General features: G+C 38.5%; 2 protein-coding genes across 4 annotated transcripts in view; one reads left to right on the forward strand and one right to left on the reverse strand.

The window, feature by feature from the left end:
* Nucleotides 1-11,351, forward strand: part of cacng3a (calcium channel, voltage-dependent, gamma subunit 3a) — a 22,505-nt gene extending 11,154 nt beyond the window's left edge. The window contains exons 4-5 of one of the 2 annotated variants that reach the window (XR_012405436.1): nt 115-997; nt 11,335-11,351. Coding sequence is in view for 1 of the 2 variants with exons in the window: in XM_068217948.2 (XP_068074049.1) it covers nt 115-881 (767 nt within the window). In the remaining variant the exon portion in view is untranslated. Of the gene's footprint in view, nt 1-114; nt 5,050-11,334 lie in introns of those variants that run through there. The other variant, XM_068217948.2, reaches the window with a different exon arrangement.
* On the reverse strand, nt 7,980-23,745 carry si:ch211-14k19.8. 2 transcript variants are annotated; one of them, XM_068220996.2, is made up of 11 exons: nt 23,486-23,745; nt 22,084-22,440; nt 18,218-20,314; nt 18,056-18,126; nt 15,940-15,998; nt 15,678-15,835; nt 13,660-13,819; nt 13,301-13,492; nt 10,911-11,095; nt 8,217-8,373; nt 7,980-8,140 (listed from the first exon to the last, which is right to left on the reverse strand). In XM_068220996.2, exons 1-11 carry the CDS (start codon nt 23,526-23,528, stop codon nt 8,029-8,031), a joined length of 3,591 nt encoding a protein of 1,196 aa, XP_068077097.2. In that variant the 5' UTR covers nt 23,529-23,745; the 3' UTR covers nt 7,980-8,028. The 2 variants fall into 2 exon arrangements, with proteins under 2 accessions (XP_068077097.2, XP_021326786.1); XM_021471111.2 differs by having other exon boundaries at nt 10,874-11,095.
* Between the last annotated feature and the right edge of the window lie 3,053 nt (nt 23,746-26,798).

Consider the following 26,798-nt stretch of genomic DNA (forward strand, 5'->3'; position numbering starts at 1 on the left):
TTAGTTACAGGCTCATTTTTAAGCCAATTATATGCAAAGCATGACTAACTTAACAATCCACTCACAACCGAATTGCACCAAAAGTAAACAGACTGCATGTTTTATTTTCTTCAGGCCTCAGCAACATCATTGGCATTATTGTGTACATCTCCTCCAGCGCCGGCGACCCCAACCAGAGCGAGTCCAAGCGCAGCCACTGGTACGGCTGGAGCTTCTACTGCGGTGCTCTTTCCTTCATCATAGCGGAGACGGTGGGCGTCCTGACCGTGCACCTGTTCATCGACACGCACCGGGTGCTCAGAGCGCGGGCCCATCGCTCGCTACAAACCAGCACGCATTCACTACAGCATCGCCGCTCCTTCAGCTACCGCTCGCGCTACCGCTGGAGGCAAGGCCCAAACCGCTCATCTGACTCCCGGTCGCGTGAACCCTCTCCCGCCCGTCAGGGGAACGACCTCGGCCTGTACGCGCTGGGACGAACACTTCCACCAACAGCTGCTCACCCACTCGCGCACAACTCCCTCAGCTCTAGCCACGGCTTCGCACACTTTCATAACTCTGTCATTGCTAATAACAGCTTTGCTAACCCTCAAACATTCCCAATGCAGAACTCTGTGAAGTCAGAAAGAGGGCTTCCGCACATACAGAACTCGCTGGGTCCAGAGAAAGGCTTTGTGGTTCCTAATGCGCAAAATTCAGTCAAGGCGGAAAACGGAGTCTTGCTGTCGCAGAACTATAAGCGCAACTCAGTAAGTACCGGTAAAAGTGTAGCGCATCTGCCGAATTCGGGGAATGATGTTGCACACATGCAAAACTCTTTTAAAGAGTCATTGTTTGTGCCTCAAAGTGGCACTGCGACAAGAAGAACAACACCAGTGTAAAAAGAAAAGATTGAAAGGGATAGTTCTGATTCAAAATAAATAAATAGATATGCTGTTCATTTACTCATCTCAGGGAATCCAAGATGCTAATGACTTTTGTAAGTTAAATATTAAAGGTACACTCCACTTTTTAAAAAAAATAGGCTCATTTTATAAGTCATGAAGTATTCATTCAATAATTGTCTTTCAGTTTCGTCCTTTTATTCATCATTCCACAACGGAATGAACCGCCAACTTATCCAGCATATGTTTTACACAGTGGATGCCCTTCCAGCTACAACGCAGTACCGGGAAACATCCATACACATTTATTCACACACATACATTTAGTAAAAATTAAGTTTATTTAATTCACCAATAGCGCATGTGTTTGGACTGTGGGGGAAACCAGAGGAAACCCACGCCAACATGAGGAGAACATGCAAACTCCACACAGAAATGCCAACTGACTCAAACCAGCGACCTTCATGCTGTGATTCGACAGTGCTAACCACTGAGCCACCATGTCACCAGTCATGGAGCATTAAACAGATAAAATGTCCTAAAATACATTTTTTTGGGGTCTTGTGGGACCTTTAGCTTAGCTTAGCATAAATCATTGAATCAGATTAGACCATTAGCATCTCACTCCAAAATTTAAAAAAAGAAGAGTATAATAATTGATCATTTTCCTAATGAAAGCTTGACTCCTCTTTAGTTTCATGGTGCACTAAAACCAATGGAAAAGTTGCTATTTTCTAGGCTGATATGGATAGGAACTATACGCTCATTCTGGTGTAATAATCAAGAAACGTTGGTGCCGTACCGTGGCTGCAACTGGCGCGATAATATGCAGCACCTTAAAAAACCCCTAACACCAAGCCCTTTACCTGAACCAGCAGTTAGAATCTGCATAATAACATTGCACCTGCTGCAGATTAGCAAGATGCTAATGGTCTAATCCAATTCAATGAGCAATAAGCTAATGCGACTGCCGGATTTGGAGTAAAGCTCACCTGTTTCAACTATAGGTGAGGTGTGAAATTAGCCTATTTTATAAAAAAGTGGAGTGTGCCTTTACGGAAGTTTTTTAGCTGAAACGGTGGTCCTTGATAACTCATGAAAAGTCAATGGCTTAAGGAACTTTGGGGGTGAAAAAAGCTAGATTAATGATCATGGCTCATTGAAATCTTATGAAGTGCATTAATGATTCTGCAAGAAACTGAACATTATTCGTAACATTATTACCTTTAAAGGTGCAGTAGGTGATTGTCTTCAGAAACATTCGTTGTTGTGCTGGTTAAAAGTCTCTTCACAGTCAAATAGTAATGATTAAAGTAAAAGATCTAAATGTATTTATGTTTATATTCTGGGTAAGGCAAAAAACTGAAAAATGTTCATCTAATTAAAAATTTTCTGGTTGACAATTCCCATTATTCTAATAAGTAGCCCAAACTGTCTGTCAACAAATGTAGATTTGTACATCTGCACAGCCTTTCACGCAAATCCGCCGTTTGCACGTGTGCTGCGTTCACCTGCACACGAGAGAAAAAGAGTAATAGCGGTAAAAACAAATGCTGAATCAAAATTTTTGAAAAAATCCTGAATCAGTATTGGAGTTACTTTTGCATGCTGGAGGAAGGAGGACACCATGGCTGAAGTATTTCTGTTAGACAGGTGATGTTCCGTTTTAAAACTATTTTAGTCAGCACAGCTTATGTAGATTTTGTTGTTATGAATGGGTTATATGCACAGAAGTGTTGTTTAGCCACTGAAATCTTCTGGCAAACGATTATGTGACTATTTTCAGTTTCACAAGGGACCTTTTACAGCATAGATATTGTAGATTTATTTTTAGTTTAACAACAAAACATAAGTATACTATTTCGCCTAGCTGCTTTACTGAGGTGAAGTTAGTTTTATATTCACATTAGTTCATTTTTGAACAATGACAACCTGTGAGGCGCTCCCTATTACAGGTGTGAACCTACACTGATCTCAAGGTTCAGTTCGGTTAAGATTATCATGCTACCCGCTCAACAGAAAGGGCTGTGATTGGCTTTAGAAATGAAAGCGCTGTTCACCAATGAGTGATGCGGGAATAACAGCCACGGTTAGTCTATATGCGCATAATACACAGTTATCACAGGTAATCCGTAATAGACACAGTGGAGAAAACTCACACTTTAGGCACGCTCGTGTCTGGATCCAAAAGTATTGCTTTAACTGCCGAGAGGAGAGGAAAAGTTACCTCATGAACATGCCAGCGGGTCAAATGTCCAAAGTGAGTGAGAGAGAGAGAGATGGAGATGGATTTTTAAAGTATTTCTCCCTAGTAGTAAATTAGCGACTCTGGCTGTACCTTCTTCAGTGTCAATGAAAGACTTCCCAGCAAACTCACAAGCAGTTGAACTGTGCATAATTATCTACCTTTTAAGTAGCAGGAGCATTTTACTCGCCCTTACCTCCTTCGCCATAGTATTCTACTGCCACATCGCGCATAGGAGATAAATGACGTCAGAACCTAAAAACCTGTTATGATTAGTACTGAACCGATATTGAATTGTCCCCATCTGCATCGCTGTGCACCGAAAAAACAGTTAATTTTGACACCACTACACCCTATATTGTTTACCATGGTACTCTGAATATTCGGTCTTATATAGCATGTAAGTATGCTACTGAAAACGTGCTAGATATAATTTTTTTGTTCAGAATTATAGTAGTATAAAGTACTGTAAATATTTCTAACTGGCGAATGACATGATCTGGTAGTAAGTTGTCTACTGTCATCTTTAAGTAGAGAGAATTCAAGATTTCAGGAGGCATGGCTTTATTTTGCCTATTAGGAAGGAATAAGTTTCAAAGATATTATGCTAACTGGTTAGCATTTTGGCAGATCACCTACTGCACCTTTAATCCTAAATAATTGACTAAGTAATAATAAATCCTAATAAGAAATCAGTGTATTGTCAAGAGCCACAGGTATTAATTAGTTTTGCCTGAATGTTATTTTGTAACTCTAAAAGTGTCTGTGGCTTTCATGAATCCCAGAGAGCGATAATTTCAGACAAAAAAATAAATAAATTGGTAGCACTTTACAATAAGTTTGTATTAGTTAATGCATTTACTAACATGACCAAAGAATGAACCATACATTTATTGCAGTATTTGTTCATTTTAGTTATTGGAAATACAGTCGATCATTGTTAGTTCATGTTACCTCACGGTGCATTAACCAATGTTATCAAGCATGAATTTAGATGTTAATAATGCATTGGTAAATGTTGAACTATGGCTAATAAATGCTGTACAAGTATTGTTCATAATTAGTTTATGTTAGTAAACACACGAACTAAAAAGATTGTAAAGTGTGACCAATTAAAATCCTTAATATTCGGCTAAAGATAAAAAGTCAGCTACGCCTTGAATGTCCTGAGAGTAAGATAACAGCACATTTTCAGTTTTGGAGAGTGAGCTATCCCTTCAAGGCCTCTGCTGCTACAGTATATAATACTCTATGAAAGGTCTGAGAAAAGATTCGCTATTTTCTTTCACCGGAATATGTGCATATTGTTTGCTTTTAGCTCTAAAGGAAGAGGATTGACGCTGAAACAAAATGGTGCTGTCTAATGCCCTCTGCTGTCTCTGTGCAGAAATGAACAAGCTGCCTTGTCCTTCAAACTATTTTGGATGCAATACTCACAACGGCCACATTGAGCAGTAAAGTACTGTGTTCTCAGTATGGACCCTTTTCATAGACCCTTTTCGGGTGATTTGCTTGCAGTTATGAAAGGGATAGTTCAAATATTTCCAAACCTGTTTTAATTTTTTTTAACGTTGTATGAAACACAAAAGAAGATATTTTGATTAATGTTGGATATTGGTAGTCACATGCATAAAATAGAAGTCCATGGCTTCCAGTGTCCAACATTTTTCAAAATATCTTCTTTTGTGTGTTCAACATATTAAAGTAAGCACAAACAGGTTTGTGACAAGTGAAGGGTGAGTAAATGTAGTTCATTTTAGAGTGAACTATCTCTTTAAAATCACATATACAGGTAATTTGTTTATATTTATAACGCTATACTTTGTTCTGTCACCTTGAAATAAACTTTCAGAAATGGAGTTAAATCTGTTGTGTTTCTGCCATAACGAATGAGGGAATGACATCAAGTTGTAATTAATTTGACACGTTAAGACATTTAATCATGGATTATTTCTTTTGCTATTGGAGAAATTGGAAACCCAAAAAGATTTGGGCATTATTATAAAAAGTAACCCAATGTGAAGTCTGAAAAGGGTCCATAATTTCTAGATCCATATAAATCTAGTCTACTTTACAGCTTTTCTAAAAACATAAGTCTCAGTCTCAAAAACCCTTTTGTAAAAGGAACTACTTTCTTCCGCCATTCATTCACATGCTCAGAACAGCAGAAACCTAAATAACTTGCTAATTCACCAACGTCACTTTAGAGATAGTATTTGAATGATTCTTTAGCATAATGTTTTAAATGATGACAAAACAGGTGATTTTGGTCCAATTTTAAGATTATAAAGCTGAACGGCATGATTTCCCAATATTTCTCTGTTGCAATCAGGATTTCACAATAGTTAACAATAAAAAAGCCAGAGCAAAGCAAACACTAACAGATTAATGTGGTATAAATACAGCAATACAAAATATAAAAGAGAGATCGACTTAGAATGTCATTTACCTGTTCTGTAATTATTTATTCAGCTGTAGTTTAAAACATTTGCCGAAAAAAATGCTGTTTTTCTTAATATGCTGTCTCTGTCCGCCATCTTGTGGCGGAACGTCAATCGTCTTTGCTCTGCTCAGTATGGTAGGCTGGCTGTCAACGGAATAATCTCAGAAATTATGAATATTTAAAATAGGCACTATCCTTATAAATAAACTGCATGGCTGCAATCTAAACAACCACATTCTCGACTAAAAAAAGCTTTAAAACTACATTATGTTGTCCAACAGCAGCAATATTTGTAGTCTGATTGGCGGAGTAATACACAAGGGCTGCACTATTGCTGATATTACTTTAATATCTCACGGCTATCAGCCAATCAGATTCGAGAACCAGACAGAACTGTTGTATAAATATATATGTTAGTGTGTGTGTCTGGCTTATTGTGTTTCCTTTTGTAATACAAATACAAAACAGGCAAATAAATATTTTTTAATTGACAATATGTACCAACGCTTGGTAATAATAGTGCCAATTATTGACTATGAATGGGGATTTTTTAGTGCTAATATTTACTTCTGTTGGAGTGTGTGGTATAGCAGACTATTAGTATACAAAATGTACTGACCCTAAAAGTGATAGGACAGCTGGCCTGGAGCTGCAGTGGTTAAATGGATTGATTTCATTACGCTCAATGAGGACAGAACTGGGTGACATTAGTATGTTTAGGTCACACATGACTAGACTGATGCATGTCAGCCAATCAGAACGCAAAAATATAAGTCGCCTGACACAGGTTTGTCCTGTCAGAGATGAAATAAAATATTCTTCCAAACTATTATTTGTTCATTTTAATCTTTTAATATGACAAACAATGTGTTATATAATTAGATATAAGTACCACATTTTATTCCAACTGAATTTTACACATCCATTATTATTGAGAAGTGTGGAAGCATTAAGAATTTAAAATAAATACAGATACACTGTAACATTGTCAAATATTACTACAGTTTAAATGCAGTTCAGTCGTTTTTCAGTCCTGTAATGGCAAAGCTGAATTGTCACCACACACATCTGAAACAGAAATCATTATACACTCACCGGCCACTTTATTAGGTACACATTACTAGGGTTCCAGGTTGAACCCCGTTTTGCCTTTAGAACTGCCTTAATTCTTCATGGCATAGATTCAACAAGGTGCTGGAAATCTTCCTTAGACATTTTGGTCCATATTGACATGATAGCATCACGCAGTTGCTGCAGATTTGTTGGCTGCACATTCATTATGCAATAAATACAACATTTCAAAGGTGCTCTATTGGATTGAGAGCAGGTGACTTTGAAGGCCATTTGAGTATCATGTTCATGAAACGTGTCATGTTCAAGAAACCAGTCTGAGATGATTTGCGCTTTATGACATGGTGTGTTATTCTGCTGGAAATAGCCATCAGAAGATGGGTACACTGTGGTCATAAAGAGATGGACATGGTAGGTAGGCTGTGACCTTGACATGATGCTCAATTGGTACTAATGGGCCCAATGTAAGCCAAGAAAATATCCGCCTCACCATTAAACCACCACCACCAGCCTAAACCGCTGAAACAAGGCAGAATGGATCCATGCTTTCATGTTGTTGATGCCAAATTCTGACCCTACCATTCGAATGTCGCAGCAGAAATCGAGACTCATCAGACCAGGCAACGTTTTTCCAATCTTCTATTCTCCAATTTTGGTGAGCCTGTGTGAATTGTAGCCTCAATTTCTTGTTCTTAGCTGACAGGAGCGACACCCGGTGTGTCCCATCTGTCTCAAGGTTGGATGTGTTGTGCGTTTAGAGATGCTCTTCTGTATACCTCTGTTGTAACGAGTATTTATTCAAGTTACTGTTGCCTTTCTCTCAGCTTGAACCAGTCTGGCCATTCTCCTCTGACCTCTGGCATTAACAAGGCATTTGTGACCACAGAACTGCTGCTCAGTAGAGATTTTCTCTTTTTCTGACTATTTTATATAAACCCTAGAGATGGTTGTGCGTGAAAATCCCAGTAGATCAGCAGTTTCTGAAATACTCAGACCGGCACCAACAACCATGCCACATTTAAAGTCACTTAAATCACCTTTCTTCCCCATTCTGATGCTCGATTTAAACTGCAGCAGATCGTCTTGACTATGTCTACATGCCTAAAGGCATTGAGTTGCTGCCATGTGATTGGCTGATTAGAAATTTGCGTTAACAAGTTGGACAGGTGTACCTAATAAAGTGGCCAGTCAGTGTACATGTTTCAGCTGCCATCTTTGACAATTTCATGTATCCTTCCCAAATAAAGCTTTCATTAATTACAAATGAATCGCTACGGACCCCAAACTCTTGAACATTTTGCAGTTCATGCTGAAAGCAAATCTCAAAAGCCTTTTATTTCAGTAAATTGACATTTTATTATGGTTGGGCACAACAATCATGTTTCTTAAGAAGATGTAATATTCTCACACTTGGAGTGCCCGTTATGCAGTCCAGCTCTTCTCCAAGTCCACCAGCTCCATGCCTTCACAGTAAGAGCGAGGACGAGATGCTTTGACCTGGATGTGAAGAACGGTTATATTTCATTGATTTACAACAATATATTGATGAACTTTTTGTGTGTATTGTTCTTACTGTGGTGGTATTTCTGGACAGCTGCTGCAGTAAAGGGAATGGTGTCCACTGAATCGGCTCAATCGGCCAGCTACACACTGATAGGTCACTAGCCTTCCCAGAATCCACCACACCATCTGCCAGGCTGCAGTTGCTGAGATCCCAGCCATACTGAGAACTGGAAACCAAACACATGTAAAAGAAAATCTGCTTAATACAGTTCTGTTTTAATGTTTGGGTTTATGTTTAGAAATGAATCCTTGGGATGATGCATTAAATCAAAAAGTGAAAGAAACAACAATCAGAAAGAATCTTACAAAATATGTTAGAAAAAAAATATTTAAAATAACTGCTGTTCTTTCAAAATCATTATTCAATAGAAATATTAAAAACCAAATCTGTTTTCAAACATAATGATACAAAATGGCAGAAATCAGCAACTTGTCACAGTTAAGACTAGAGAAATAAGGCTAAAAAATCAGCTTTCCCATAGCAGGAATAACTACATTTTTAATATTTTGAAGTTTTAAATTGTACTTTACAATAAACCTGTTTTACTATTTCTTTATTATTAAATAAGGCCCAATCCCAATTTCATTTTTGCACCCCTACCCCCTCCCCTTGGCGCTTGAAATTGCCCTTGAGTGTGAAGGGGAAGGGCTTCAAAATTTACCCCTAAGAAATGGGACACCACTATAACACCTGCACACGTCATCACATATCATCACTATCTCTCACTACATATGAGATCGACGATCATGACTGCTGTAGTTAATCTAGTTGCATTCATTTTTTATCTTCAGGAAATCACTGAAGTGTATATCATGTTATTATAACAATAAAAATGTGGCAATAAGATTGAAACTACTGTGCATTTACACCATATATCCATCTATTGTAAACACACGAAAACAACATTAACATTATAGCAGACACTGTAAAAAGCCCATTTCCAGCCACTAGACTTTTCTGACAGGGTATTCGAGTGTCAGATGTAAGAGTATATTGTGGGACTAATATACAGGAGTTATTATTAACCAGGTTTGGCTTTAAATCTGGCACAGCAGGCATTCATCTGGCACTGACATACAGCATGTGGGCCAAAAATGGCCCTGGTTTGACGTAGGTGGCACCATCTTTGGCCTGATGTCAAATGTGTTATTTGGCCCAGATGTTAATAAATGATATGCGGGCCATGTAAGTTTGACCTATCTTGACCCACATTTAAAATGCATTATTATTTTCAAATGGAGAAAAAGAATTCTATCGATCAGGTCACTTTGAGAAAACGCATGCCCATAGCACACCTAAAGCGCAATGCCTTATGGGTTTATCAGTTTCATTGTTGTGACACAGCAACATATGTGGCCCAGTTAAGTCTCAGTTTTGGGTTGGTAACTTGGCTAAAACTTGGCCCAGATATGGTCCATGTTTGGCCCTTGTCTGGACGCCAGACTTGGTCCAGTCATTTGCTGTAATTCACTGCGGCGTGTGGGCCAAGCAAAACCTGATTGTGTGGGCCAGAGCTGAGCCAGAGATATTTTGCTATGTGGGAATGAATTATAGATAGCAAAATTTAGCAGTTTTTATTTTAATGTTTTTTTAAAAACATGAACGCGGTTGTGAGTGTATGAAAAAAATGCTTGGTTGTGGGGAAAAAAACGTAATAATGACAAAAAACACACATCTTTGCATCTCCGGATTTCCGTGTGCAGCCATGCTGCCGTTGTAGATGGTGTATTCTAGGAAAGTTTTGTACTCCTTGGATTCGAGTGTGGTCCTGAAAAATCTCAGTTTAAGGGCTATTTAGCCCTTTCCCTTAGCCATACGCCTTCAAGTTAAAAAGAATTTGGACACCCCAAACCCTTCACGAGAAAGCGCAAAATGAGGGTAGGGGTAAGGGAAAAGGCAAATTGGGATAGGATTAGGATTAAATTGGGATTGGGCCTAAAAGTCCTCTTCAGCATTATAAATGTCTTACAAAAACATTTGAAAAAATTAAAGACGCCAAACTTCTGAAACAGTAGTTTACTATAGTGCCAATTCCAAATAACATGGCAAACCACCAGTTGGTAGAAATGTATAGTTCTGATTTGCCTGACCATGCACTTAAACTCATTACATAAACTGGGCAGTAACTGGTCATTGATCTTAAACCTACTCCTCATCCTAACCTTAATCCATGCAGCTACTTCATATAATCCAGTTCTTTTTTATTTAAGTACACATAGTGTAGGCAAAGCAGTGGCGCAGTAGGTAGTGCAGTCGCCTCACAGCAAGAAGGTCGCTGGTTGGCTCCTCGGCTCAGTTGGCGTTTCTGTGTGGAGTTTGCATGTTCTCCCTGCGTTTGCGTGGGTTTCATCCGGGTGCTCCGGTTTCCCCCACAGTCTAAAGACATGCGGTACAGGTGAATTGGGTAAGCTAAATTGTCCGTAGTGTATGAGTGTGTGTGTGAATGAGTGTGTGGATGTTTCCCAGAGATGGGTTGTGGCTGGAAAAACATCCAATGCGTAAAAACTTGCTGGATAAGTTGGCGGTTCATTCCGCTGTGGCGACATCGGATTAATAATGGGACTAAGCCAACAAGAAAAGAAATGAATGAATGAATGAACAGATAGTGTAAAATAAAGGGCAAGCACCATTGTTCATTTGATAATATCCCATAAATCATACTGTACCCATGAGGATATACAGTGTTGAGGTGTGCTCCGCTACCATGGTATGTGGACACCACTGATAGAGTGTCGTCATGGTAACAGCAGGTGCGGTCGAGAGCCCTCAGGTGAAGCAGTTCATCTGAGCGGGTGAAGCCAGGGTTATCCAGAGAGTCCTCAGAGCCAGGCCAGGACCTTCCCCAAAAACGAGCCGAAAGCTCATCAAAGTGATTAAATCTGCGATAACTGTGTCCACACACACACACACACACACACACACACACACACACACACACAGAACACACACACACAGAACACAATGGATTGTTAGTAAAATTAATTTACAGTAGTGTGTCTGTGTGTGATCACACAACCCATTCCCTCCCTTTTAGTGGTGCCATCACAAACCCATAGTGTGATGGTTTCCTGCAAACTGTTTCCAATAACAAAAACAGACAGATTTGTGTGTGTGCGTGTGTTTAAAGGAACACTCCACTTTTTTAAAAAATAAGCTAATTTTACAACTTCACTAGATATAAAGGGTTGGCCTTTTTTTTAATCTGTTCAGTCCATCACAGAAACTTCCAGGAGCACTTTTAGCTTAGCTTAGCATAAATCATTAATTGGATTAGACCAGGGGTGTCCAAACTCAGTCTTGGAGGGCTGGTGTCCTGCAGATTTGAGCTCCAACTTTCCTCAACACACCTTCAAAGATGTTTCTAGAAAGCCTAGTAAGAGGTTGATTAGCTAGGCCAGGTGTGTCTGATTGGGGTTGGACCTAAACTTTGCAGGACACGTGCCCTCCAGTACCGAGTTTGGACATGCCTGGATTAGACCATTAGCAACTTGCTGCAAAAATTCAAATAAAAGTTTTAATAATTGTCCTATTTAAAGATTCACTCTTCTGTAGTTACATTGTGTACTAAGACCTATGGAAAATGAAAAGTTCAAGACACTTTGCCACCATACCATGGCTGCAGCAGGCGAAATGATATGCAGCACTGTAATCTAGTTACTTAGCTGGGAACTATTTTTAAGAACTGCGTATCATTATGCCTGAGCTTACTGACCTAGAATATAGCAACTTTTCTTTTTCCACCAGTCTAAGTACACAATAGTCAAGCTTTAAACATTTTTTTAACCAGATGCTAATGGTCTAATCTGATTCAATGTTTTATGCTAAGCTAAAGCTCCCACCAGACCTGGGGCCTCATGTACGAAGACTTGCGTGGAAATCTTACTAAAACATTGCGTACGCACAAAGCTGTAAATGTGCGTACGCAGAAAAAAATTCAGATGTATGAAACACTGCGTACGCCGAATCTCACGCATATTCTTTTGTACATCCGAATGAACGTGAAACTGAGCGCAACATGCACGAGCGCAAAACCCCTCCCTGCCTCCTCCCCCGTATGAATATGCTAATGACTATGCTAATGGCAAAACCCAACGAAAAAGCAATGGCAAAAGCAAGCAAAAAGAGAAACTTTGAACAGAATGTGAATTGGAGGTGCTCCTTTCGGAGGCAGACCGGAGAAAAGCGGTGTTATTTGCAAGTTTGTTCTCCGGAATTAACAACAAAAGAAAAAAAATAGAGTGGGAGAGTTTAGCTGATGCGGTCAACACAGTTGGGTTTGAACATCGCACTGAGTGCATTAAAAAAAATAAATAGTCTGGTTTATATCTGTAAAATGTTGCAGCACTCTTAACAGTCTCAGTGGCGCGCTCGTAAGACGCATGTGGTCATGTTTTGACACGTTCGAGCATGAACTCGGCTCGAATCCAGCGTCTGATGAACTCTTTCTTCTTTTTTTTCCCCGCTACATATCAGATTTTGCCAACTATTTATCACGAGAAAGACAAGTAGGAATCATCAATAAGTTTGTGCATCATATTTTATTTGCACATTTATTGAATGGAAATGTTTCTGATTCACAAATGCAAATTCATCTTCAGATAGTGTCTTTATAGCAATGTGCGTGCAGTAGATAGCTCAGATTACATTGGGAAAACAGGCGACCGCTGCAAATTGTGCTTTAATGTTTAGCTGGTCAACTGTATGGTATGGAAACCTTATATACCTGCTAGATGAACCCATCTCATACAGCTGCCATTGCAAGGCTCAGACACTTTGTAGAGAGGAATTTAACACAACTGCCTCTAGGAGTCGCCAATGGAAATAAAACAGACACGCACAAAAAATGTGCGTACGCCTGCCAAAAAGCTGCCGTGAAGCTGCGCACATTCCCACGTTTAGTTCATTGTTAGTAAATCCAAACGTGAGCGATTCTGAGCGTGAAACCTGGCGTACGCAAAGTTTTTGTGCGTACGCAACGTTGATACATGAGGCCCCTGGTGATTGGCTGAATGGATTCAAAGATGGTAAAACTCAACTGTTAAAGTCTAGGAGAGTTGTAAAATGTTCCATTGAAATGATTGCACATGTCATACCTGCTGCGTGTTTGCTCCACTTTGGCTTGCATTAGCATGCTTTTAAACCGGCGCACAGCGAGATATGACAGAAGAGCCATGACTGCTGCGACAGCAACTAGTACCCCAAAACACACGCCAACCAGACGCGGCCGGGTCATGCGGAGGTCACATCGCTGGCCCATGAACCAGTAATCCTCCCCGACGGGACACCTTCAGAAAGAGACAGCCTGGTTATTTCAGCAGGACTTTAATCAGTGCTGTTTACAAGCTGTGCATATTGGTCAGATGGTTTCTTCTTGTTTGACTGGGCAGTTCCTGATTAACATAGACCAGGCTTTATGCCGCAAGTCAAAAATCTGTTATGCTATATAACTTACTGGCAGATAGGCTGCTGCCCGAGGCGGTGAACACAGATGCCCTGATGTTTACAGTATTCAGAGTGGCACACAGATGTACAGGTGGCATTTCCCTTGGAGGAGACACACTGGAACCCAGACGGACATTCAAGCAACCATTCACAAGCATCTGTCTGCAAACCTGAAAGAGAGAGAAAGAAGTTGGTACCTAAAGGGATGGTTTATGCAAACATTAAAATTTACTCACACACATACATAAGTAGTTGTAAACTATCATGATTTTTTTCTTCTATTGAACACAAAATAAGATCAAAATCTGAAAAATGCAGCCATCGACATTCGTTTTTAGGAACAGAAATACTGTGGAAGTCAATGCCTTTTTTCAGCATTCTTTAGTCTATCTTACTTTGTGTTTGGAAAAAGTGAAGGGAGAGTAAATGATTTCAAATTTCTCATATTTGGGTGGGCTGTCTCATTGATAGTTGTACGGTGATAGTGAGAAAATGAAATGAAATACAAAATGTTTTAATGCTTTTGTGTTTTCTCACAATACTTAGGTTCTCAGGGAAACCTTGAGTTTGTTCCAAAACTTACATAAGGTGTGAGTAAAACTATATTTCACAAACTTTAGGAGCCCATGCAAAAAGTTAAAGGTGCAGTTTGTAAGTTTCACACCCAGTGGTAGAACAAGGTATAGCACTCCTGGATCAAAACAAACGAGACGGTGCTCGCTGCAGAGCCATTTGAGCAGAGCTGAGCTCCAGCGAGGGGGAGCATGAGCTCTCGCTCATCCTCCTATAAGCTGTTTTAATGCGTAAACCAACCCCACACCTAACCCTACCCCCAGTGACATCACTCGTAGAAGAAGTGCAAGAAAAGAGGAGCAAGAGCTCATGCTCCCCCTCGCTGGAGCTCAGCTCTGCCCAAATGGCTCTGCAGCACCACCACTTGAAACAAACGCAAGCGCAGGTTGCCAGATTGAGGACAGGAGCGAGTCTGACAATCGAGCCTAAAGGCTTATATAAATCGTGTTCCAAATAAAAGCAAAGGCACCCGATATTTTCCACAATAAAATGAGTTAACCTCAGATCTTGAAAATAAAATAAACCCTTTGAATATAAACTTTAGAACTAAACATATATCAGTGATTAAGCAAGTACATTTAATAATGGTAAAGAGGTTTAATATGTATTAATTAGATTATAAGGCTTACCATTTTGTGAGTGAGGGCATATTCTGTGCTTCTGAATGGCTGTATTTAAATTTCTGTTGTGTTTCGTCTGGTGCAAACAGCCTTACTGCTTATCACTGCATATCTCATCACGAAGCATGTTGTTAGGACACGAGGTTACGAGGTTAACCTGCTCACCTAATGGTTACTTTCATAATATTTATATCATTTGCCAATTAATAACCTTATGTTGAACTAAGTCTGTCTTACTTTGAGTCTGCTACTGTCTATCCACCGGAGGTCGCATTTTGGACGCTTGCTTTCAGAATCTTTCTGAATGAATGAATGAAATATGTGGTTTTCCACCAAGGCAACCCAGGTGCTGAAATAAGCTTGGCTAAACTGGCATTGGGCGGGTTAAAAGAACCAAAACAAAGACAGCGTTCCGACACGGAAAACACATTTTCAAAGCAGAATATCTGACTTCAGCATTGTTTTTCAGATAAACTAATATGTTCACTTAGCATGTTTCTTAAATATCTGCAAACACATAATTTTATCCTTTAGAAGAGTCAAAAATTTACATACAGCACCTTTAAGTTAACAATATTTTATATGCTCCATATTCAGTTCTAGGAAAAAAAGAGACTGTTTCAAAGTTATTATTGATTCTCTGGATACAAGGCATGTAAAGGAAGCATTTATTTGCAGAAAACTGAACAGATCTAGATAAAACAATAAATATAATATTGCCAAAAAATATGTATAGATGTGTATTTTACAAATATAGATACACCCAAAGTTTTATTTGTTTTTTTCTCAAAACTGTATGGAATAGATATATAAAACAGATATGATTGACACTCACCTCCTTCTGTAATATTCTTCACTCGAACTCCACCCACAAATAATCCTTTCTTTGGCAGTGGGTTTAACCCAGCCTCCCGTAACAAAGACTCCACCCTTCCCAGCCAGGAGAGCGCTTGCACTGTTTGGAACTGAACCACTGTCTGCAGAACTGGACCACTGATGAAGATACCATCAGAAAATCAATCAAAAATCTGGTTCTCTCGATTATTTTTTTATGCTAAAACACTGTGAATTGAGAATAGGCTAGAAAAGCTCTTTACCTGTGCCAGGTTACATGTTGATTCTGAAACCCAGCAACTTTCTGCAGAAATGTCTCCACCTGCAGGAGTGGATGTTTTTTTCTTATGACAGGGATTTTAAACTGTTCCAACCCTAATTAAACACACCTGATCAAACTAATTGAGTCCTTCAGGCTTGTTTAAAACCTACAGGTAAAGCTGCGGTCACACTGGACTTGTCTCCCCATAGACTTCCATTCCTACGTACGCAAATGCGTCAAGTTTCGCAGGTTGCTAAGGTGCAAAGTTCAAGCTTGGTAAACTCTGACCTGTGAAATCGCATCACTTGACTGCGTGAGTGTGCAGGGCTGCGGCCCTACAAGAATTGAGTTTGACATACCTGTCTTATGACATCAATCATCTGCTGTCATCATGGGTATACACCAGGGGTTCTCAAACTCGGTCCTGGAGGACTGGTGTCCTGCAAAGTTTAGTTCCAACCCCAATCAGACACACCTGGGATAGCTAGGCTAGCTAAGCTAGGCTTTCTAGAAACATCCCTGTAGGTATGTTGAGGCAGGTTTGTTGGACCTACAATCAGCAGGATACTGGCCCTCCAGGACCAAGTTTAAGAATCTATGCTATAACCATACACTACAGGTCATTTTAATGAAATCAGCATTCAGCAAAGATGCCTTAAACTGACACTAAAGAAAAAGAAAAATTTTATATTTTGTATTATTATTATCTGAACTTTCTATCAGAGATGCCTGGAGAAGTAATGACTGGTGTCATGACAGCTTTGCTATCACAGGTATAAATGATATTAAATTACTTTATAAAATAGATCACAATTAGTAAGTTGTAATAATAGTAAACTGTAATAATATTCATAATTTTACAATTTTGCTGTATTTCTGATCAAATAAATGCAGTCTGAGGACTCTATTTTGACGATCCAGGTGCAAAGTCCAAAGCGCAGGGTGCAAAAGCATTAAGGACGCGTCAGAATTCACTTTTGCTATTTTAAGGATGGAAAAATCTGCTAAAAGGGTTGAGCTTATTCTCTTAATGAGTCAAAGGTGTGCTTTAAGAATAAACCAATCAGTGGCTCATCTCCCATTCCCTTTAAAAGTCAGTTGCGTTGCTCCATAGCGCATTTGCTATTTACACGGCAGACTTTGAATAATGGAAAACCTGAACGCTTCACTAGCGAGAGCAGTTAAATAGAGCATTTACACCGCGAGAATAAGAGATGAGCCTTCTCATTCTTTACTTTCACTTTCACTCTCGTGAATAGGGAAACGTGTTGTACGCACAGACATCCATTAGCCTATATATAATTAATTTACTTTATTAAGCGCAAAGATTTGTTTCAAATCTATTTCTAAATTCAGTTGTAATTTCCAGCAAACGAATAAATGAACAATAATAATGAAGTGTGGTCAAAAAGCTTGCGTTATATCCAAGTACACATGCTCTGCCCCATATGGTCTAAAACCTGATATGTGAGCAAATCTAAGATTGTTTTTAATAAAACAAATATGAATCTGCATATAATAAATAATACTATTACTAATAATGACATTATACAAAAGCAAATTGTCATGAAATAACTAAAAAGCCCCCCGAGATGAAGAAGGCATGGAGGCAGTGGTTTTTATATTTATGTAGGCTAGAAAATAATAATTTTTGTAATATTTTAATCCTTTAATTCTTTTTCAGATATCTGCGTGTTGCTGTACATCCTGTGTGTATTAAGCAATGTTTAAGCAAGGCGCCAACTAACGTGCTCTGCGCTGGACTTTAGACCTCCTCTCTACTGGTCTATTGAACAGTCTATTTTAGTTCCTCAAAATAGCAACGCGCCTTAACACGCCTCCTTTTTTAGACCAGAACGTCTATAGGCGCACATACTCCTCCCTTTGGAAAAGAAATCAGTCGATCATGTTAAAATCTTTTTGACTCGATTGTGTTACTTTCATATGAAATTGATACGTTTTATATGTTTTACATGTGATACACATTATGACCCTCAAATGACACTTGTGTTTTTTTTTTCTGTAAGGGTAAAATAAAAAACTAAATCCTAGCCTAATCCTAACACCAATTGGGTCAAACTTTTGAACAGTAATATATGTAATTTAAATAGTTTCACCTCCAGAAGTCTCACACTAGGCACATAATCTCCTTCTAGGACGATTTGTAGGAGCACTTGAAATGTTTTTTCTGAAAAAAAAAGAAGAAAAAAAGGAAAACTTTCATTTAGAAATGTGCAAAATTGCAGAGCAGCCTCAAAAAGACAAGAGCTGTTTCTCACCCTTGAAGATCACTGGCTGGTCATCCACTATGAAATAATGGCGTCCATGTGGCCACTTCTTGTCAAAGCTGGATGCAGTAGAATGGCTAACTGTTTGCGTAGGTATTTTGCGTGCTTTTGTGTGAATAACAAAAGAGCTTGTGGTAGTATGCTGGAGAGGTCTAAAAGTTCCAGGCTGAGACTGCTTATGAACCCGGGCTGAAGTCGTTTCTGTGGTCGTGGTGTGCGGATTCACCTGTGGGATGGTTACTGAAGATGTGTGAACCACTGAAGGCTGACTAGTTTCCCAGTGTGGAGTGGTTATGCTATCAGTGGTACTGGTTTGAATGGTATGATCAGTTGTACTGACCTGAAAGACGGAGGGAGTTGTGAAGTGATAAGATGAAGTAAAACCATTAGTGTTTTCTGATGATTCAGTATTAAATCGAGATAAGCCAAGAGTTGTCTTTGAACTTGTCGTACTAGTACTTAATTGGCTTGTACTTTCCATTTGACCACTAGTCATCTCATTGATATCCGTTACATCAGAAAATCCCACATGGCTCTGCGTGGTTTTGGAAGATGGATGTAAATACTGAGGTGTAGATGTGTATAATTCAGTTTGAATACTTGATTTGGTGTTAGTATTCTGGACCTGTGATGAAGATGTGTCTGATTGCTCCACATTAGTGCGATTCTCAACTCCTACTGTAGTGGGATCATCAAAAGTCATGTTAGGACTAATCTGAGGACTTGCAGAACTCGATGGAGGGCTGGTTATTGGGGTTTCTTCTTCTCTTTGCATGGTAGTGGGTAAATATGACATGCATCCAAGACCAAGGCAATCTCTTCCAGATGTTGAAAACCCTTCATCCACCACTGGTGTACTTGTGCTCTCAATCGGGGTCACGTCTGTAGAGGAGAAAGTGGTAAATGCACTGATTTTGTTATTGTTGTGAGATGTCAGGTCAAAGACAGGCGCAGATGCAGAGCTAGTTTCTTGAGCGCTTGTATGGTGACTTTGGACGGTGTGCAAACTTTGGGTGGTTAATGCTTCAGAAGTTGCAAGTGTGCTACTTGAAGTTGTTGGTTCAATGTCTGTGGTAACATTTGTTGGTGGAGATGCTGAGTACCCTGAGTATTCAGTTGTTTCGCTGTCAGGAAAAGTTAAAGGATTGGTTTGGTTTGGAAATCTAGATACTGTGGCAAGTGTGCTAGTAGTCATAAATAAATCCTCATTGATTGTTTTATTAGGATTTGTTGACCTCGGAGAGCGATCGGTCCTGTCTGATTCTGAAGCTATGGATTGGCTGTCATCTGTAATTGTGTTCGAGCTCCAAAAATTTCCATGAAATGGATTCGTCACAATCTTCTCGGACATCGTGAACACATCCCTATTAAACCCTGTCCTTGTAGTAGGTTTATCCTTGGTAGCACTGTCACTAATGAAATCTGCCTCTGTGGATGTTTGGTTGAACGGCTCAATATTTGGTGGACTTACCGTCATATAGCTGGAAGTAGGAAAAATTGAACTTAGATCACCTCTTTTAGCTGTTTTGGACTGGATTTGAGTAAATGCATGTGTGTGTGTGGGTTGTGAACTTCCTCTGTGCAATTCGGTGAACGCAACATCATTTGTGTCTAAAAGAGTGCTTGTTTTTGCAGCATTGGGAGCTGTCGAACTGGGCGTAGTTTGTGCAGAAAGCAATGGCGATTGGTCTTTAGTGGACGACTGAGCCAAAGGAGGTTTGTCGGACAATACTGCAAGCGTGTCCATGTGTGCGCCAAGGCCAGAGCGGGTGTGTGTATCAGAATAAGAATGTGTGCCAGTGAACGCGAGGTCAGAGATCCAGACTCCAGCCGTTTCCTGTCCATTGTTGGTGGTTTCCTGTGGATAGAGGGGTCTGTGCTTATCGGCCAGGTCAGACACACCTCCGCCCTGCCGTATACCCTTTCCACCTACACTGTGTGTTTTGGGGGTTTCATTGCTGTTCACTGGAATGTCAGGGGTGTAGGTTACACCGTTTGAGGAACTCGGAGAGGGAGAAACCGGGTCAGCTTCAGAGTGAGTGTAAGGAATCAAAGCAGAAGTCTGATTCTCCTCTGACGTGTTCCATCCTGAGAAAAACACACACAGACACCAAGCGTGAATGGAAACAGGAATTATGAGATAGTTCAAGACACAAGATTTAAACACTAAGGGGAGGAAAATAAACATACCACACTATCATTGGTTATTGTTCACACATCCTATGCTCATTCAATTCAAGTCATCTTTATTTATATAGCACTTTTACAATGTAGATTGTGTCAAAGCAGCTTAACATAGAAGATTATAGTAAATTGAATCTGTGTCAGTCCAGTTTTCAGAGTTTAAGTTCTTTTTAGTTCAGTTCAGTGTGGGTTCATTTCCCTGCTGAGACTCCAAACACTAAAAAAGGCAATTCCATCAATGCGCAGCTCCACAAATCCCAAAGCCAAGCAAAACCAGTGGTGACAGTGGCCAGGAACAAACGTCACCAATTGACGAAAGTGAAGGAAAAAACCTCAAAAGAAACCAGGCTCAGTTGGGCACGACCATTTATCCTATGGCCTAACTTCTTAATATTTAATGCATCTGTTTTTATTTTTTGATCTATCTACAACATGTTTGTTACCATTGTTTTTCTACAAACCAGTTACCACTTTGCAAGATGGTACAGTTGTGTTATGGTATAGTGATGCTAATACCCTAAATTCAAACAAATAGTGCTTAAGGGTAGCTTAAATAATGCTCTTTGGGTAAGGGATTTATCAAAATAAGCAGCAAAAGACAGCCCAAGGCACTCTGAAAATTTGGAAAAAATATTGAAAAACCTTTATTGGCATGGCTATTCCTTAAAACTTCGCCTACATGATTTGGCAAACACTTGCTGGTTCTGCCGAAGTGTTTGCCGAAACGTGTGGGCACAGTTTTAAGGAATAGCCATGCCAATAAACTTTTAAATTTTTTTTTTACATTTTTCAAGTGCCTTGTACTGACTGTTTAGTCTGATGCTAATACTACTTTGAAATTGTCTGTCACAGAATTTCATCTACTTTGATATTTACATACAGTCAAGCCTGAAATTATTCATACACCTGGCAAATTTTAAAGCTTTTACTCAAATGTAAATAGAACCCAAGAAATACATTTTTCCACAAGGTTGCTTCTTGTGCATCGTCTTATTATATTTCGGGAGAAGCCTGTGTCATTACAGGTAAACATAAATCTTGCTGGTTGAATAAAAGCAATGTTATTAAGATTTTTTATAAATAATTTAGGGCTTGACTCTATATGTTAAGGTACATCATGTCCATGTCCAAAACACCATGGTAACACTATTATACTTGGCATGTACGTATAGTTGAAGTCAGAATTGTTACCCCTGTTTATCTTTTTCCTGAATTTCTGTTTAACGGAGAGAAGATTTTTACAACACATTCCTACACATAATAGTTTTAATAAATCATCTCTATGCTAATAACTGATTTTTTTTATCTTTGCCATGATGACAGTAAATAATACATTTAAACACTTAACTAGGTTAATTAGGTTAACTAGGCAGGTTGGGGTAATTAGGCAAGTTATTGTATAATGATATTTTGCTCTGTAGACTATCGAAAAAATTTATAGCTTAAATAGGCTAATAATTTTGACCTTAAATAGTTTTTAAAAGATTTAAAACTGCTTTTATTCTAGCTGAAATAAAACAAACAAGACTTTCTCCAGAAGATAAAATATTATCAGACATACTGTGAAAATTTCCTTGCTCTATTAAACATTATTTGGGAAATATTTTTAAAAAATCTTTAAATCAATGATATTGACATTACACAGGCATGCAAGTGACTTTTTTTACACTTACTCAGATGTAATGTGGCAAATGTTTTGTCGGTCCTTTTTAAGCTCCACTCAACAACAGTTCTCCCAGTGCCAGAAAATATCTCCTGCTCATCCTTTTCGTAGATCACTGTATCTCCATTCCCAAATGTAATCCCAATACGAGCTCCCTTCCCAACAGAAATAGCATCTATCCACACAGTCTGATTTTCATGTGCATCGATAATCCAAGTACACGTAATATCCAACTGCTTTTCTTTGCTGTCGTTAGTAATTCTGTCAAATAAAAGTCTGCTCGGGTGTAAAGAGTACCGGATTGAGCCACTATGCTCTCCAAGAATTTTACCTCCACAGTCTTGGCTCGAGTTCAAAAGAGTGTTACCTGCAAAGAAACATCATTACTGTCATATCTGCCTTTAATAAATTAAGATGCATTACAGTTTTCACCTAAAAGTTAAGTCAGGAATATCAAAACAATGTATCATTTTTCAGTACAATGCATCGTTTAACATCTAGTACCAGAATTATACTTGTAAAGTACGCTCCGGGATGGGTGACCACAAATGGGAAAACTAGGTTGCTGTTGGAAGTGGTGTTAGTGAGGCCAGCAGAGGGCGCTCAACCTGCTCTGTATGAGTCCTAACGCCCCAGTATAGTGAAGGGAACACTGTACTGTCAGTGAGCGCCGTCTTTCGGATAAAATGTTAAACCGAGGTCCTGGCTCTTTGTGGTCATTAAAAATCTTATGGCACTTTTCGCAAAGAGTAGGGGTGTAACCCAGGTGTCCTGGTCAAATTCCCACCATCTGCCCTTACCCATCATGGCCTCCCAATCATCCCCATCTACTGAATTGGCTCTATCACTGTCTCTCCACTCCACCAATAGCTGGTGATGTGTGGTGAGCGCACTGGGGCCGTTGTCCTGTGGCTGCCATCACATCATCCAAGTGGATGCTGCACACTGGTGGAGGTGTAGAGAGACCCCCTCATGATTGTGAAGCGCTTTGGGTGTATGGCAATACACGATAAATGCACTATATAAATATACATTACATTACAATATACATTACATTACTTTTTAAAGTATAAATATCTTGCTAGTGAAATTCACGTGCCATTAAATTTCCATGGCTTACTTCTAAGGACACCATACTATACTATGGCACGTCTCAAAACAAGGTAATCCCGTGGGAAGTTACCTTTGGCACGATGCTGAGGTGACTGATTCAGTATAGCTATACATTTTAAAATAATATGATGTAGATTAATCTCAATTTAAACATTTACAACTATATTAAATAAACATTTCTGAACAATGTTCTGAAGAAACATGTAACAATGTAAGCTATAAGCTGGCAAAACGTTTAAAAATGTGTTCAGCATTTAAATATTAATGAAATAAACCAGTAGTGAAATTACTCATCTTACCTGGAGGTAAAATAAATAGGAAAAGATACACAAAATGACGCATTTTCGGAGCCAAAACATTCCAGGAAGAAATCCGTTGCCACAGTTGATTCCATAAAGAAACGTTAACAGTTATACATTATAGCCTAATTCAGTATAACGTAGACGATATTTAAGCTAGTCAAACACTGTATATTACGATGATTAGTAGCAGTTTTTGTATCTCTCCTTAAAAAGACCATCGAGGACTCAAGTTCATCCCTCAGTCCGTCACTGAAACTGACCGTAGAACTGTGCGCGCTCGTGTGTGTCTATGTGAGCGCGCGCGCGAGCTCGCCTGCTGGCTGTTGAAAACACAGCAACGTGCAAACATATGATTACGATTAGGTATCTTTTTAAAGAGAGAATGGGACGGAAGCGGTTAAAAGTTAAGGGGACAGAGGAGACTCCGAGATTATGTTTATTACCCAGGTTGTGTGTTTGTGTGAGAGAAAACAGAGACAGCATTTGTTTGCGCGCTCCTGACGAGCTTGTGCTGTCAATTCAATCTAGAAAAATAGATTAACAGGGAAGGACATTTAGAGATCATTGTCAGTCTTGACTCAAAATGGTTGTATATACAACTCAGATAGAGTAGTTTTGGGGGACTTAATGTAGGCTAACAAAAAAAAATGAAATGCCAGAATATTACCACAGTAGTCTACATTTGTATTGGTAAAACTGACAGCAGAAGTGCTTTAAAGACAACCCTTTTTCCCTTGGAGATGCAGCACTGGAGGTAGGCCTATAGCATTAAATAAAACTCAAACATTTACTTGAGAATGTAATTTCATTATTTAATTTAAAACTTCACCTAATGCACAGGAATTCAAACCATTACTAACACAAAAATGAAGGAAATGCCTGGAGCGTCCCTGCCTGGCTTCTCATCATCACAGTGAGAGGTATGTTCACAGACGTCCACTAACACACTAAAATACACATAAACAGAGGGAGGGAGGAGGATTTATTACACCTGAAAACAGGAAACATGGCCTTATTTAAGTTCATAATTGGGAAAATAAAACAGTCTTGTAAATCTTAGCTCTTTTGAACTTCAGTAAAATGTTTGTGTTTACTAGTAAATTGAAGGTTGAGTTTAAATCCCAAGTCTAAATAACAACACAAGTATATTGCTCATTTTTAATAAAGATTAGAGATGAACTATTAAATCAGTTCTCAACTAGGAGGACCACAACAAACTTTTAAACCTCGAGATGACTACAAAATAATTGAAAATAAAATACTAGCTTTAAAATACATCTAAACAAAAAGAAAATCGATATATTTCTTGTTTATTTGCTTGATTTTTATGTGATATTTCTGCAGTAATGTTCTGCAAATATTGGAGAGGCCTTTAAATGTAAAGATGGTTCATATAGGTCTTTTAAAGGTTTACTGTCATCTTTTTTTAAATACATACATTAGTTTTTAATGAATTCATGGCTATTTATGTTTATTTAATGCTTTAAATGTTCTATAAGAAGATCCAAAGCTTCAGATGGTCCTTTTATGCTGAGGAGCCAATCCCAAAACTTAAAATTAAAGGAAACCATTTGCAAATGTAAGCAATAATGTTAAAGTATCACTTTTTAAACCTTTCTGCAATAAAATGTTAGGAGCTCAATAGGATTTAAAGTTAAGGTCATGACAGAGGAAGACTGTATTAGTTTTCATTTGCATTTACTTAAGGGGTGAAGGTTGAGCAGTGGACAGCATTTCTTAACAACGTCGCCTGGCTCAAACTGTGGAAAATTCTTGGGTAAGACTGGATTTGGACATCATTTCCACTGGGTGGTGCTATATCATACTAAACACGACCACTACTATACAGTACTGTATATGTGAACTGACATAAGTACTTTTAGAAAAAACTATTTGAATTTGACATGAACCTATAACAACAAATTTTGTGTCACTAATAAAGTCAGTGAAAACTAACTCAAAATTATACATAAAATATATCCAGTTCTCTCAAGAGATAAAGTTGATTATTCTGAATCTTGTGTTTTTTGTGGAATGAATGTTGAGACTGCTATGCATTTGTTTTTTGATTGTATGTATGTTAAGCATTTCTGGTTTGATGTTCACGGCAGCCCTGGTTTGGTTCCCGCCTCGGGGTCCTGTGCCGATCCTTCCCCTCTCTCTGCTCCCCACGCTTTCCTGTCTGTACTATCTACTGTCCTATTAATTAAAGGTGAAAACCCCGGGAAAAAAATATATACAGTTGAAGTCAGAATTATTAGCCCCCTTTTGATTTTTTTTTTTTTTTTTTAATTTCCCCAATTATTTTTAACAGAGCAAGGAAATTTTCACAGTATGTCTGATAATATTTTATCCTCTGGAGAAAGTCTTATTTGTTTTATTTCGGCTAGAATAAAAGCAGTTATTAATGTTTTTAAAAACAATTTTGGGACAAAACTATTAGCCCCTTTAAGCTAATTTTTTTTCTCGATAATCTACAGAACAAACCATCGTTATACAATAACTTGCCTAATTACCTTAACCTGCCTAGTTCACCTTATTAACCTACAGTAGTTAAGCTTTTAAATGTCACTTTAAGATGTATAGAAGTGTCTTGAAAAATATCAAGCTAAATATTATCTACTGTCATCATGTCAAAAATGAAATAAATCCGTTATTAGAAATGAGTTTTTAAAACTATTATGCTTAGAAATGTGCTGAAACAATCTTCCATCCATTAAACAGAAATTGGTGAAAAAAATAATAATTGCTGTGTAATAATTCAGGGGGGCTAATAATTCTGACTTCAACTGTATATATATATATATATAAAAAAAAATCTGATTTCTTAAAAACAAAAAAACAGCATAAAAATCAGCGATCTTCACTTCCTGCCTGCGATATGATATAAAGTGGGTATGAGACCAAACATAAAAATACTGCATTAAACTATATTTTTCTGTGTCATGTCTTTAAAATATGAAAATTAATTATACCCCAGTATTTTCAATGGAATTTCTGTGCTGGCCGCCTGTGGCTAATAATGGCACCTGCTTTTAAACAAGTCTCTTTTTACAAATGGATGCTTAAGTCTATTTTACTGATTATATTTAAAATACATTACAGCATCGATGCTGTAAAAGGAACCTTCTAGCTGTGCATATTGCCCATTAAATAAATGCAACCTTGGTGAGCAGAGACTTACTTTAAAAAAATCTTACAAACCCCAGATTATTGGTCATATCGATGATAAATCTTTTCAATAACTGACATGTTATAAGATTGATAAAGATTCATAATGTAAATGTGAAGACAAAAGTAATCTCCTTTA

The sequence above is a fragment of the Danio rerio genome, chromosome 1 (assembly GCF_049306965.1).
Source record: "Danio rerio strain Tuebingen ecotype United States chromosome 1, GRCz12tu, whole genome shotgun sequence".
NCBI classification, from domain to species: Eukaryota; Metazoa; Chordata; class Actinopteri; order Cypriniformes; family Danionidae; genus Danio; species Danio rerio.